This window comes from Truncatella angustata (genome assembly GCF_020726525.1).
Source record: "Truncatella angustata strain MPI-SDFR-AT-0073 chromosome Unknown BKA67scaffold_2, whole genome shotgun sequence".
Classification (NCBI taxonomy): Eukaryota; Fungi; Ascomycota; class Sordariomycetes; order Amphisphaeriales; family Sporocadaceae; genus Truncatella; species Truncatella angustata.
Genome location: NW_025763382.1, coordinates 553584 through 568758, shown reverse-complemented (window position 1 = coordinate 568758; position 15175 = coordinate 553584). Strand labels below are relative to the sequence as shown.

General features: G+C 47.2%; 4 protein-coding genes across 4 annotated transcripts; 2 read left to right on the top strand and 2 right to left on the bottom strand.

Moving 5' to 3' along the window:
• The first annotated feature begins 1793 nt into the window (after positions 1 to 1793).
• On the top strand, positions 1794 to 4087 carry BKA67DRAFT_551734 (maltose permease). Its single transcript, XM_046101773.1, has 6 exons — positions 1794 to 2049; positions 2101 to 2389; positions 2442 to 2451; positions 2504 to 3262; positions 3318 to 3664; positions 3718 to 4087. The coding sequence occupies exons 1-6, from the start codon at positions 2006 to 2008 to the stop codon at positions 3910 to 3912; spliced, it is 1644 nt and encodes a 547-aa protein (XP_045960601.1). The 5' UTR covers positions 1794 to 2005; the 3' UTR covers positions 3913 to 4087.
• Positions 4088 to 6831: 2744 nt separating this feature from the next.
• On the bottom strand, positions 6832 to 10004 carry BKA67DRAFT_551731 (uncharacterized protein). Its single transcript, XM_046101772.1, has 4 exons — positions 9052 to 10004; positions 7369 to 9000; positions 7215 to 7316; positions 6832 to 7163 (listed from the first exon to the last, which is right to left on the bottom strand). Exons 1-4 carry the CDS (start codon positions 9610 to 9612, stop codon positions 7098 to 7100), a joined length of 2361 nt encoding a protein of 786 aa, XP_045960600.1. The 5' UTR covers positions 9613 to 10004; the 3' UTR covers positions 6832 to 7097.
• A 538-nt stretch (positions 10005 to 10542) lies between these two features.
• On the top strand, positions 10543 to 11468 carry BKA67DRAFT_551729 (uncharacterized protein). Its single transcript, XM_046101771.1, has 2 exons — positions 10543 to 11024; positions 11115 to 11468. The coding sequence occupies exons 1-2, from the start codon at positions 10891 to 10893 to the stop codon at positions 11272 to 11274; spliced, it is 294 nt and encodes a 97-aa protein (XP_045960599.1). The 5' UTR covers positions 10543 to 10890; the 3' UTR covers positions 11275 to 11468.
• Positions 11469 to 12448: 980 nt separating this feature from the next.
• BKA67DRAFT_551727 (uncharacterized protein) lies at positions 12449 to 13730 on the bottom strand. Its single transcript, XM_046101770.1, has 3 exons — positions 13170 to 13730; positions 13043 to 13112; positions 12449 to 12982 (listed from the first exon to the last, which is right to left on the bottom strand). The coding sequence occupies exons 1-3, from the start codon at positions 13590 to 13592 to the stop codon at positions 12549 to 12551; spliced, it is 927 nt and encodes a 308-aa protein (XP_045960598.1). The 5' UTR covers positions 13593 to 13730; the 3' UTR covers positions 12449 to 12548.
• Positions 13731 to 15175: the final 1445 nt, after the last annotated feature.

Here is a 15175-nt window from a genome sequence, read left to right as displayed (position 1 = left end):
CATAGAGATGGGACTAATTGGCCCGCGCGACGAGCATGATGTTGTGCTCAGGCCGGCAACATCTGCAAGGCACCATAAGGCCTTGGAGGTCAGAGAGTCGACAATATTCGAGGCGGAGCATGCAGGCTTCACGGGCTACGCAGTTCATGGGCATCACTACTGGAAGTACGATGTCTAGCATCGGCTCGGCATGCTGCTTATCAGATGGAGATATGGGTATATAGACCTCAGGCACTTCTTCTGGAATCGTAGTCTTCCAAAATAAAGTATAGAATTTCAGGTGGGAGCTTGTAATGTTGTGAAAATAGAAGTTGACTAGCATGACCAGACTTTGTAGTATCAGGCTATATATCCATGCCCAGTACGTGGTTGTAAGGGTTGGAACTTAAGAAGTAGACATGACGTGAACACTTCCGAGAAGACTTTGGAAGCACATCCAAATCTCACTCATGTGTTAAAGGTAAGCGTTCCCGGAATCATTGCATCGTAGCATAACCCCTCAGTTAGCTGGATATATGCGAAAGGTGCAGCTTGTTACTTACATCTTGTGGGTCCAAAATATGTGTGACATAAGAAACCACCCCGTAGACAAGATAGATTGCAAAAGGAAATCCGAACCTAGGGGGATGATCCTGTCATTTCGCTTTGCGCAATACTGCTTGGTCCAACCAGCTATTGAGGATCCTACGAGAATGAACCATTGAAGTGCCAAGTTGTCGATTGTTGTTGCTAGTCTTTAGAGTTCTATTTGCAAAGAATTTAAGACAATAAAACTGATAATCTAGAAATGACATGCTCGCATTTTCCAGGATACTACCGTAATCGATTTCGTGTTGCTTGTGCCAGCAAGGGATGCTTGGTGCGGAGTGCGGTGAGACGTGGAAAGATGCTTGCTTCGTCTAGGGCAGGAAGGTGACTATCAATAATAAGAACTTTCGGCGCACTTGTTTATTATTGCTCTCGAAGGTCTAGATAGTATATAAATAGCAATATCATTGAAATTCAATCCAGCGTGATTCTAGAACAGTATCACGGCTCGGAGGTCGAATTGACTCGAATACGGTACAACCTGTCTGCAATAGAGGTGGAGCAAGGTCCCACAACGCATCGACGAGAGAGCCTCTATTCCAGGTCCAAGTCAAGATAGTCGAGTATTTGCCAAATGAGAGACCGAGCGTCAAACGGCTTTGCCTAGACGATGCAAATAGCAACAGTGATATTCAGGTTCGCTAAGAAAGTCGATCTATACGCCTTCTATATGAATGTTAGATGTTAGAAGGCAAATGTGTATACCATAAATGGAATTCTATCCGGTCTTTGCACCGCCAGCCCTTACCGCCTGGAGACGTTAAACCCTCTGAGTGAGATACTAGGGCTTGAATAACTCCCTCTTACCTCTGTTCATTATTCGCACAGAAACCTCAGAAAGCAAACAACGCAAGGTTTTGATTGTCGGGCAAGATACAAACAATGCGGGCCTACACGGTTCTCCGGCGGCTGGACGGATCCGCACGCCCAAAGAGGGCTGTTATGACAGGACGCCATTCGGCGTAGATCTCGAGTCAATAATTACATGATTGCTGCCTCAGTGTAAAGTGTTCATGTTATCTCATCAACCCAGCGGCTAGTAAGTCAAAATTCGTTCTTGCCGCGATACTTCACAACGAAGATGAGGCTCCCTAAGCGTCTAGGTACTGAGATAATTGCTCGAAGCACTGAATCATTTGGACCCGCTATCTCACTAACAATAACGAGGTTTAGTCTATTGTAGCTGCCCATCAATTCCCATGCAACGTTTCCATCCTCGCTATCAGTAGTTCGGCAACTCGCGCCGGAATCAACGAGAGTCCCCATTGCCAACGAAACCAAGGACTCGACCCCTCATGACAATCCCCAACCTCACCCGGAACGTCTTCTGATAAGGCTAGTTGCTGGGACTAAATGAATACATGGGTATACCTCCCTGGCACCTGCAGGGCATGGTGCGATAAGAACGGTCAATAAAATGGCACATGACAGCCATGTTGCACAGGCCCAGGGCCTTGGATCGTATGTACCACGGCGAAAGTCGGTCTTTTGGCAGCTTCTCACTCCAAGAAGAAACCTGTCAGACGAGGAAACACCGCTGTTCACCGAAGCAGCCATGGCATCCGATCGTGCACGAGATGACACAAAGCCCGGTGCAAGCGATGCGGTGATTGCCGAAGCGATTCATCAGGAACATGAGCTGTCCTTCGTCGAAGCTGTCAAGCTATACCCGACAGCTGTAGGATGGTCTATGTTCGTGTCTCTTGGTGTAATCATGCTGGCGTTCGATCCGCAACTCCTTGGTAACCTGTACGCAACTCCTCAGTTCCAACGTGATTTTGGCTACGAGTATGAGGGAGAGGTGAGTTATAGCTACTTGTTGAGCGTGTACTGGGCTAATTTGCAATCTTCAGTATATTATCAGTGCGTAAAACGATAATACACAGTGGCTGCTATCACTGACTCTGAAATCCAGGTGCACCATGGCAGACAGGCTTGTCAATGGGAAACCCGATTGGCCAGGTGGTGGGCGCATTGGTGTCGGCCTATCCTATGGACAAGTTTGGCCGCAAGTACACGTTTGCAGCCTGTGTCATTCTTACAGCAGGGCTGGTCTTCATCCAATTCTTCGCTCGCTCTCTTCCTGTGCTTCTCGTCGGAGAGCTCATTGGCGGACTCGTACTCGGTTGCTATGTGGTCATTGCGCCGGCATATGCATCAGAAGTGTGTCCATTAGCACTGAGAGGACATCTAACCAGCTATACCAACTTGTGTTTCGTCATGGGTCAATTACTTGCCAACGGAGTAACAGCTGGCACGTCCAAGCTTTCAGACCATTGGGCATATAGCATACCATTCGCGCTTCAATGGTTCTGGGTGCTGATAATCCTGCCGGGCATGTTCTTTGTACCAGAAAGTCCATGGTGGTTAGTGGGGAAAGGCAGAATGCAGGAGGCCGAGAACTCTCTGAGGCGCCTATCGTCTGAGTCTGTCAATGTCACCGCAACACTCGCAGTTATTGCTGAGACGGATCGACTGGAGCGAGAAATGGAGGCGGGTAGCACGTATCTCGATTGCTTTAAATCGGCAAACTGGAGGCGAACGGAAATATCCATTGGCGTCTACTGCACCCAGGTTTTGAGCGGCATCTACCTGATTAACTATGGAACATATTTCTTCCAGCAGGCAGGCTTGGCCACCGAAGACTCGTTTTATATGAGCATTGGTTTTCTAGGTCAGTGACATTTTCCTTTAATAAATGGAAGTAAAGGGATCTAACACTTTAATAGCGGTCGGATTTGTTGGTACAATCGGCTCATGGTTCCTGATGCTGAGATTTGGCCGTCGGCCGATCTACGTGCAAGGACTTGGCATTTTGATTGTCCTGCAGTTGCTCATCGGTATCCTTGACTGTGTACCTGGCAGACCATCGGGCGTGGCATGGGCTGAATCCGCGCTGATGCTCATCTGGAATTTCGCATATGACTTGTCCATCGGCCCAGTCTGCTTCACATTGCTCGGCGAGTGCTCAGCAGCGCGAGTCAGGTCAAAGACGATTGCCGTGGCTACAGCCGCTCAAGGAGTGATAGGAATCATAATGACGGTGGCTATTCCGTATATGATCAATCCTGACCAGGTAAGGTTTATCAAGAACTTTCGTTCTGTCATGACGCTGATCCAATATTACAGGCCAACATGCAAGGAAAGCTCGGGTTCTTCTTCGGCGGTCTAGCTGCTATATGTTACGCATGGGCATTCTTCCGTGTTCCAGAGACTCGTGGCCGAACTTACGAAGAACTCGACTTGCTCTTCAGCAAGAATATTCCGGCAAGAAAGTTCAAGAACTACAGAATCGACGGCATTTCCACTGGGGACACTTACTGAAAATGCAATAAATGAAATTATTATGGCAACGAATGTTTCAGAGAGGCTAGGGGTATGGATTGAGTCTCCAAGACTCGGGATGCTTTCTCAAACCTGCTCACCCATTCCAAGTCAAAACTTTGTTGTTCCACCAAGAAGTAACACAGCCACTCTTTCATCCGTGCACCACGACCAGTAGCAATGACTTTTCGTCCTTCAGTAAAAGCTATATAAGTCTAAATGAAGTGACTTCAACTAACACCCCACGAAACCACAGGCCACAGTGGTGTAGTGGTCATCCGCGCAGACCCAGGATTAATATCCTTATCTCAATATCATTATCTCTCTGGCTAAGCCGTCCCCCCTTTAGCCAAACTTCTTTTTGCACTTTTGTGAGGTTGTGGGTTCAAGAGGCGCAAGTGGTTTTCCCAGCTGTTTTTTCCCCCTCTCTTTTTCTCTCTCTGTTTCCCACGTTTCCAGGATATTGATGAATTATTAGCAGTCAAACCTGTGATTGTCTGAATACAGATGAGACCTCTTTGTGTTCATACGCCATCTGCTGAAAAACACAACTGTGATACATTGAATTCCCAGGATTCTGTGGGAAACTTGATTGTTTTATGAACACTAATAAAGATGCTGAAATAGAATTCTGTACTATATAATTGACACAACAGCACAGACAAAATCTTGCAAGAAGGGAGCTACAGCCTCTCTTCTACATAGGGCGTTTGCTAGTACGCCCCCTTATTTTATTTTAGATTTTACAAAAACCCAGCCATAGCACAACTAAGAGCCGTCTAGCCGCTCTGGATTCTTACAAGTAAAATTGGGAATGCGAGAGATATAACAATAACATAGTCATACATCAGTTCTTGTTCATAGTTACCGTGCCTGTAATTCTTAGACATTGATCAAGTTCCTTAAGCTTTGCCTCCATCGGAGTGCTGATTGATTGGCTTCTTCGATGAATTACGCTTATCCATTCACGAGACTATCTTTTCTTGCACTTGAAGTTGAAATGTCCCACAAAAGAACCATACACGTCACTGTTATTTGTAACTATGACAGATATGATATCCGGCCCATGGTCGGTGCTGTTTCTTGGCACGATCAGTGACATAGACCTGGCAAACAGTATCCGGAACGTGGCCAACTTAGCCGATGTCTATGATATACTATTGAATGTCCATGACGTTTCTATACTGAATGACGCCAAAACGTATCTCCAAAGTGCATATTGGGGTAATGAAAGGAACGTTATCACCATTCGGGAGCGGGCGAATGAGGTCTGCAGCAGGCCGGATCTTGGCAGGCTATTGATTGGAACCTTGATGGAGGACAGATCTAAATATTAAAAAACGAATTTAAAAGACTGTACAGGTTTTCGTAGCGCGGTGGGCTCAGAGGCTTTCCCGGCAGTTTGCTCTAGGTACTTTGAAGATGCGGAAGCTGGAGAGTTCATTTTCGTTTCTCAAAATTCCGAGGACAATCTAATAGAACGTCGTCTAAAGATAGAGATTCATCGCTTTACTTCCTCGTTTGGCGTCAAATAAACACCACGGCCCGCACCTGCCTCCGAAGTAGCCACGTCCATTGTCTCTTTCCACCACTCAAGCGGAGATTTTCCATTGAATTTCACGCCAGCTCTTCCACTGTTTCCTTGGAAAACCGCTTTCCACCAGCTTGATCAAGTCTTTCGCTTGCTGTGGCGTATTCATCTAGGTTCCTTCCAAAGTCAAACCCTTGTACATATCCTGCAAATCTCCACTGGTGACCACAGGATCAAGTCTCCCTGGAGGAGCCCCAATTTCTGTATCTATCTCGTCAAGCGCCTCTTTCCTATGACCCATAGCGATAACCTTGGCCCCCCATAGCCAACGCGACATGCACCATGACACCGCCAAACGAGCCCGTGACCGGAGCCACCAACACGATCTCGCCGCTTTGGACCACGACACCCGACAGGCCGCCGAATGGCACGACCAGCTAGCCCAGAGATCCCAGATCATCCTCCTCCTCGAGCGTGTGCACGTACTCCATGGGGGCCTTCATGTACTGACAAGCTCCCGTCTCTCCAATCGCCCGCCAACAGCCTCCTCGTGCCCTCCGTCCATCTCTAGTGCATGCCCTGCCTGACCTTGATGTGCACGTCGCCCAGCGTCGAGTTACCGTTGGTGGAAATTCCGTCGGCGTAATGGAAGACTGTTGCGTAGAGGGGAGATACGATGACAGTCACAGGTATATGGAGGGGTGTGTGCAGTGTTTTGCTAGGGAGAGAGGCTCCGAGGGGTTCTTGAGGACGAGAGAGCGGTGGGTAGAGGGTAGTAAGTGGATTTTGTGGGCATCACTGGAGGTGGCCATAATTGCGTGTCTCTGGGGAGGTAAAGGTAATCTTGCTGACGATAAGTTGCCTTGAATACAATCATGCTACACGGTTATGATCATGGACCACTTCTGGTCCCTGGCTGTCAACGCATTATATAAACATGACTCTCTTGGCGGACAACATTGGCATTCTTTAGGTATACAGTCGGGATGGCGGCATATATCTACAAGATAAGCCCTAGTACGTGCAGAGCACTAATTTACCTTTTGTTGACTATGAATTGTAATCCTGCAATACTGATAGCTCTGTAGAAGGATACATGTGCTTTGTCTACTGATGGGCGGGAACGCAAAGTCCGATAATACATGCTCCGGAAGCGTTTAACACGGCCAAAGTCCGCTGCCGTGCCGGCTCCAGTGGGTGAATATCTTCCACACGATTTGGCCAATCCTGAGGGTTGGGATCACTTTACAAAACACAGTCTTGTTGCTTGCAAGTCTGTTGGTTACAATACTGTGACCCAACACATGATGAAAGCCTTGCGGAATAGTTCGTGAATGCGTTTGGTCTTGAACATGTATTCAACGTCATTTGACATACCCAAGGTTCTTGTCTAGCGTGCTACCGATAAGTGACTTGACTAAAGAAAGTTTGGTTATTATGTACATCGTTATGGCTAACGTGAAAAGGCAAATACACCAATAAAGGGGGGAAAAAATGTCTGATATAAATTACACCTTCAACTCTGGGCTGTATTACAATGTGAAGCTTGCCACGTTCATCATTCCCTTGAGGGATATTATACATTTCGGACCACTGTGAGGCCTCCTCATTAAAGTTGCTAAGTATAATGGCCATCACTCTCCACTTTCGCCGGTTATGATCCGCTCTGGAGCAACGGGTTCCAGAACTCCATATCCCACATCGTAAAATCATCGGGTATCTATAGGAGCATTAACAATTCGTTCATTGACGCCGCAAAAGGATGCCTTACCATATTAGAAATCTCTGGTGAAATCAGGAATTGTTGCACTGGGTTCATGAAGCCCTGTGCGTTACTCAAGCTATTCATCGTGATCGGCGAAGACTGCATTATCTAATTTTGAAGGTCAGTTGGCTGAATGCGATAATTTAATTATACAACTCACTGGTCTAGCAGCGATGTCGTTCTGACTGGTGTGCATCGACTGTATGCCCGCGTCGACAATCTTGTGCAACCCAGCAACAACTCTCTGATATGCTGTGTCGGGCGGTCCACCCTGGCAGAGGGATAGTACCACTGTCAGCGATACGAGATCTTTTAGATCCGTGCCGATCTCTCTGATTCGACTAGTCATGGCATCCAGAGCTTGTTCTGTGACTGAAATAAGGCGAGAACGAGAAAGCAAAATTGAGCTCTCGGTAGCAATTAGGCACGCTTCTGCGAATGAGTCTGGCCTCACCCCTGGTGTGTGCGAGTACGGATATGGCGACATTCGTTCCTCCTCCGAGGCGGGGACATGCTTGATGTAATAGCAAACACTGAATGCTGCTTGTAGGATATCCTGCTTCAGAACAAGGTGGTGCAGGTGAAATATCTGAGTATAGTTTGGACAAGTCGCATCTAGGTCGTCCATATAGGTCATCATGACCACCGAAGATCGCAGGTAGCATGTTAAGATCTCTTGTGGTACATCGGGCGTACTCAAGGCGAATGGTCGGTACAAAGCCACTTGGGCGCGACGAAGATGCATGTCAAGGGTTGTCTTCGTCAACCATAGCCGTGTCGCCTCTTCCTGATTTCTGGGCTGTCGTCGTTGTAAGATGTACCTCATGTCTTCGAAGATTCTCTCCAAAGCATTGCCGCAATCAATGACGGCTTGGTAGTCTGTGAGGGTATTGAGCTTGTTGACAATATCAATAACCTTGAACCGGACAGGAAGCGTGCTTGCAGCGAAAACTTGGATCTGTGCATCTGTGCGTTGGTCGATCGGCTTCGGCTCAGGAAGCTCCCTCATATCGATTGTCAGTTCGCAGTCGTCTATGTTTCTCGGTGGTTGGCAAGTATAATCGCCTTCGCGGACACAAGCTGGCATGTTACATTGAATACACATTTGAAGGTCAAGCTCCAAAATAGTGTACCACAGCCTGCGGCGTATCTCCCCCCAAAATGGTGAAATCTTTTGAGGGAATTCTGACGGATCTCGATGTAAACCCATAGTCATAGCCATACGCAATATCGAGCCTAGCTGGGTCCATGAGTCTTGGTTGTTTGGGTTGATCATGCGCTGCGCCATCACAACAAGCACTTCCGCCTGCAGAGTACCGAAATCCATGAGCTGCTTCCCCCTCAACGTATTGAGCCATTCCTTGACCAATGAACATGCTGTCGGAATATGAATGCTTTCTCGGTCGGGTCCAAGACCCTTCTCAGCTCCGTAGAAACGGTATCCAATGCATAACATTGAGAGGAGTTGCGGCAAAAAGGATTCGGACTGAAGAGTTCCATCCCACCAATGCTCGTACTGGTTCATATAAGTAGGGACGTGGACGGTGCGGTAGAGAGACTCGGAGCCGGATAGGAACACATGAAGCAACCGATCGCAGACGGCCCTCTTTGGTAGTACGTCGACCATACGCTTATGTACCGATGTGATGGAGTCCACATATACAGAGATTGGAGCAAGCGCCTTCGTTTGCTCTTCTTGTAGACCCTTGTGGATCTTTTGGATATTGGTAAATATATCCCGAACCTCTAGAGGCTTGTCCTTTCTGAACATGAAGTCTTTAGCTTCGTCGAACTGGGGATGCGGTCAGTTTTGAGATGATAGGATCGCGAATAAATTAATTACCAGATTGAGAAGTACCCTGGTGCTATTCTGACCGAAGAACCTCGTCCGGAGTCCCCCTTTCACGGTCAGGCCACGGATAGTGACAGATGTAGAGGCAAGCGGGGGCGCTCGGTGACTATAGTCTTTGGCTGTAACCGGACTTCTCGCGTTCATGCTGGACAGTACAACTTTTTCAAGTCTATCCAACCTCACCCCATATTCTTCCAATAGGCTGGGTGCGGCGCTGACGGTCTGGTCCCGAAATTTGGTTGCCCCATCATGAGTAGTCGTTAAGTTAGTCTTTTTTGACGGCCTTTCAGGAGTATCGGCATCAGAACCTTCTGAGAGATTGTTGGCATCGCCATCTGTGGCGTACCGACATCCTCGACTTGACTTTTGGCATTGCGAACAAGGCAGGAGTCTATCGCATTTCAACTTGCGGCTCCTGCACTCGATACAGGACTTGACCGGTCGGGGCCTCTTGACGCTACGGGAAGAGGCCGTCCCAGCTGTTGTCGAGCTGGCGATGTGGCTGTTGGTGTTGTTGTCGTGGGCCGACAACGGGGTCCCGTGGTCGGCCATGGCCTTTCAGAACAAAAAGATGCCGAGGTTTTCTGCGATTTAACAGGACGGCAGGGTTACATACGACACGAGAATAGTGGAACCTGCAAGTTGGCTAACATCGCTGGGCTACCGCGCCCACTGAGCGCTCACTCAGATAGTCATTCACACGAATAGCATACGAAGAATGCTCGGGCATGTCTAGTGTAAGAACAAAGTAAGCAGAGAATTAGATAAGTTAAGGAATACTCGGCCGAGACGTCCGAGATTAAGCACAAGAAGCAAAGAAGTTTATCTAGGTAGTGCCAGGTTAGATCACAATTTACTGGTCTTGCATAATGATGTTCTGGCTCCCATCTATCCAGGCAGCCCAGGGTCTGTTCATCAGGGCGGCTAGGATGATTCCATCTCTTTGCGGGGCGAGCGGCGCCGTGCGGGCTGGCGGTATCCTTTACCCCCTGTAGGAGGTGCCCATCGGGGCTGGGATCGCCAGGGGTCCACGTGACGCAGGATCAATCTCCAGTTGAACTTTAGCCTTGACCAACCTCAATAGGGTTAGGATTTCGTGGGCATTGACTCTATGGGCCAACTATTGTCCCGAACGCTGGACAGCAGGAAGGATTGGAGTATCAGACGTTGTTGTGCTGGTTGTCGTGTTTGGTGTAAACCGCCTGCTCTGACAACGACGAATATCGATATGTGCTGCAAATATTTGGAATGTTCTCTAGGTGGCGAGTACTATGTACAAAGCATGAATTTGGAAGCATGACATTTAAATATTCGGATCCGAGACATCTCAACACTAGCAAGGATGTTCTGCTCCGCATCTGGTACAAGGTCGCCACTAAGCGACCAGTGATATGTCAGACTTGACAGAGCCAACAAATTGGCATCTTTAGCGATCTTGGTGTTTCAATCATCATCACTGCAGGACACTTAATAAGAGCAGCCCAACAATATCGGTCGCAACTATCCGACCAAACGAGACGCTTGCCGAAAAACCCGAAGAATAATTATGTTTTGCACGCACGCACGCACACACGGTCGTTCCTATGTCATGGATACATATGCCCTGAAGACGGCGCCTATATCTCTCTAGACATATATTCGTGCAAAAAGCAAAAACATACAACACCGAGGAATCCCAGTGGTCACCCACCTAAGCTGCTGAGTACGAATCCAGCGCTTTAAGGTCTTGTCTATGGGAGCAACGATTGCCGAAATCAGACAAATCGTATTCTAAAAACGGAGACCTCACATCCCAAGCACCCCAGTTCAAAATCTCTTGGTAATAACTAAATGAAACTCAAACGATTCAATCTACCTGGTTTAAGCTTATACCGCACCTTTTACGTTTCATTTTTTAACCCGTTTCTGTTTATATCTCTTTGCGGTTTCCACGGCGCCCATAGTAAAGTGCCCAAATTACTTAGGTAAAAATAGTCTCTTTTCTTCTTTTTCTCCCTGCAGCCATTTTAACTATACAACTTACGCCAATTGTTTAAATATTGACTGACGGATTGGTCTACATCTCCATCGTCCCCATACCGCTTTAAGCAATGCACGGCTCAGCGAAACGCACTAGCAATCCGGCCAATTGTCAGCGACGGCAACCTGGAGGTATATAGTATGGGCTATAAAGATAATGAAGTAATTGAAAGTATAGGCCATTGTATTTGTTAGCAGCAGGTCAGCGGTTTGTCGTAGGGCTACTCTTATAACGGATACTCCGGATTTGGTAAGGCCGCGATTAAATAATAACGGATGATAAAAGGTAAATGCCACACGGATAACTCTGGCCTCGGATAGCTGGGAATGCCACTAAATTGATGCCGGGCGGATTTGCCTTCTTTTAATAACACCGCGCGCGGGGGAGGGGGAGGACGGGTCGCCCGAGCTCCTAACATATATAACCTTAGACCTTTCGTTCCCCAAGGCACATCAGGCTCATCAGGCTCTGGCCGAATACCTATTCGAGGTGGGTTTCTAGGGTGGGCGTCGCAGACGTAATTCCTTTACCAATACACACTATTTTTCGACTATTGCCGTAGCCACAAGCCCAGCTGAAAGTCTTCGTTACTTATTACTACTCTTATTATTCGCCTTTTCTTATTTAAGTCCACCTCAGTCGCTGTTACTCAATGAGAGTGAGCCTTGATGTATAGTCATAGCCACCCACTGGTTATTGTGGTATTAGGGGCTTCAGCTGGTATTTACTACACACCCTGAACCACTGCAATATATAGTGCATATTTACTTTCGGTGTCACGATAGTTGCGCGGTCGATCAGGGTTAAAGCTGCTTGCTATGGGATCATATAATCTATTGACTAGGATGCTAAAGATAGGGAGTAGAGGAGGTTACCTACTGCAGGGTGTAGACGAGGGCGGTATATAACCGAAGTGCTATACATTATTCCTGGCCAGCCCAGACTGGTGATATGAAGTGACGTTGTGAAATTCTTATAGTACCGGCTTAGCCCTTTTCTAATGAATTATTTTGTTCGCTTTCGGCTTTTTATTTAGGGCTTTTCCGAGTGTTCTCTATGGACCACCCACTTTGAACATTAGGTGGTGCCTAGGGCTGTAAATGCCCATGTCCTGGGTGTGCACCTTACATGATACCTGGTAAAGTCCTTGGCTAATGACTCTTGGAGAAGCATGATAAGGAGGCGGGCCAAGATATACGGGCAAAATATCATCTCAGCACACTGAACACTTAAAACCATATCTATTACCACTACTTGGGAAGGCTAGCCTTCAATTCTCGCAATGTTTATCTCAAGCCACTGTGGAAGATAATGACTTGGGAATGTAAGTTTAATGCAAGTGTACTTAAAGATGACTACCATGCACCGAGGAAATCCTTTTCAAGCATACCTCATGACAGCTCTAACGTTGGATTGTCAGTCTACCATTTATTACATGGATTGTACTATATTTTGATTCTAAAAATTCTTAATACTCGTGGATGATTTCCGAGTAAAGCGTGACCATTCCCTTATGAGCCTTCTTGGCCTCCAATCCAAGACACCACTCGGCATCATCTGGAGCAGCGCGAGAAATATCTTCGAGGCGGCTTGCCCAGATTGTCCATCTACCTCGAGTCAATGGATGGGTTAATTCTACCGTAGGCTGTCTGACTTCTTGAGCTATTAGACGACCCGCAAGCAGGATGTACAATACGGCAATAGTGGCCTGACAAACCTGAGTCTGGTCTTTGGAATCAAACTCGGCAGTCTCAAGGCCAACCATGAGATCACGCCCCGCCCAGTGTAGTCCATCAGCACCCAGCATCCCTTCATTCAAAAGCCGGGCAATGAAGGCCGAAACGTTGACGGACTTGCTGCAATTATTTTTTAAATCTCTATCATTTCCGGCGTAATCGCCAACTATAGTGTAATATAATTTAGACTCAAGGGTCCGTCGCTCTATTTGCAGGGGTATCTTACCATGGGAATTATTCCATGCCTCGCCTGATACCATCAGCAACGGCCCATTCATATAAATAAGCTGTGGATTCTAGCAAATATTAGAAGATAAATAAATTACCCAAGAATATTAAAGATCTTTTCTTACTTGGTTGTTAAACTCCATCGGTGCATTCGCTTTTAGCCCGACTAAGAGGAGTGCTAAAGCCTCGTGTTTAGCATCGACGTAGGGAAGCTGACTTGCAAGGTCAAACACAAACGTGCACACGCTATGCAGCAGGCCCTCCGCGCCATGGTCAGTTTGCTGTCTATCTGGAGACTCTTCCTTCAGGTAGTTTGTTATGTAGCACTTTTGGATCTGCTGAACGGCGTTGTCTACAATTGACTCGACGTTGCTTGCTGCAATGGAAAGGAGCATATCTCGTATGAGACTTAGTATCTTAGCTTCCACCCCGGTGAAATCATTTAAAGATTCTGGAACAAGCTCTTGCTCTAGATATAAGAGCCATGGTGCTTTTGATAACAGCGAAGTTTCGCCGGCAATAGATGGGAGTTCTGCTGTGTTATTCATGGCGATGCTGCTGTCGGCACATTATTGATCAATAAGAAGACGATGAATTTAGGAAGTGCTCTCAAGAGCTACCAAAGGGAGGGCAAAGACTTGAGGTCTCCAAGAATGTAGCAAATACAAATTGCTCACATATATTTTGTTAGATCTAGCGTAGCTCATAATCGTTTATCACCTGGTCATGCGGGGTTGACTGGCCGTGCATTTTACCACCCACTGCATTACCACACCTGAAAAGCCAATCAGAGCAACTTGTATGGTATAAGCGTGCGGGCCATGGTTGATAATATGATTTCTGCTGCCGCGCGCATATGCAGGTTAACCTCACGATACCATCGTTAGCCTCCACGAATCACCAAAGGACTTTCTTTTTTTGCGGCTACCCGAGGCGTATACCCGCTCCTTTTGTCCTCCAACCGCTATAACCGCCTCCCACCCCTTTCCCAACCCCGACACCCTTGGTCATGCCTAGAAAATCAAAAACCCGGTAGCAAAACACATCGGCCTTGAAATCACAGTACTAGCACACCACCCAGGATCCAGTGCTTCCCAATCCCGCCACGGCGTTGCTCCTAGCCATGGCCGCAAATGTTGGCCGTTCCATTGCGCCACTCCGAAACGCCAGTTGCAGCCAACTTCACCAGCCTGCAACCTGTACCGACTATTTCTTTCCTAACTGTTCATGTAACAAAGAAGGTACAAGGTTTAAAGAAAGACTAGATTGATTCGAAGATAAAAGCTGGATTTTCTGTTTGAGCGAGAAATTCTGGAAGCTGTACGCCAGATCCTAGGAATGATTATCTCAAGCATGATACCTTTTACTCATTGTCTTAACTCTTCTTAACCCAAATATTAGGCTCCACTCTTTCTCACACAAGAATTCGTGACATCTAAATGGATCCACATCGTGGTATAGCTGTAAGTGGCCCACGAAGAAACTCGGATAATGAGTCAAGTAACATAGTAAGTGTTTGCTCACGTTATATCGACCTATAGTACTGTATTACAGCAAACGAGCAGTTATAAATACAGCAATACTAGACTCCCCGAGGGACAATCCCAATGTCAGTGCTGGCTCAGCATGTCGACAGGGCTCCACATTCAAGAAGACAACCCTGGGGATATTACCCGGCTATATATCGCAATGACGAGCCTCACGGACAGAACTTCCATCAGTTTGAGAATAGGAACGATAGGACGCTCTACGAAGTTCCTCTTGCCGCTCGCTTCGATATAGACAGGCGTAGAGCTACCCTCCGACAAATAAACAATGCAGAGTACGTCCAACAATAGGGCTCGCGTTTAACAGTCTTCCTTGAATGATCCAACCCCTTTTCGGGCATTAATACCATTGGACAGAATCTAAGGACGTGCGGGGGTGATCTATCATCCCCAAGACCGTCCTACTGGCTATAATCGCGCTCCGGTTGAGCCAATGGATAGAAACGGCTGCCATTTCACTCAGAGATATATAGATGATAATGCTAGCGTGCACCGTATGGTCACATGGCCGCTAAGAGATGAAGATGCTGCTAACTTAGCGACTTATAAGTTACACTATAAACAGGTTACGAGGCACAGGCGCT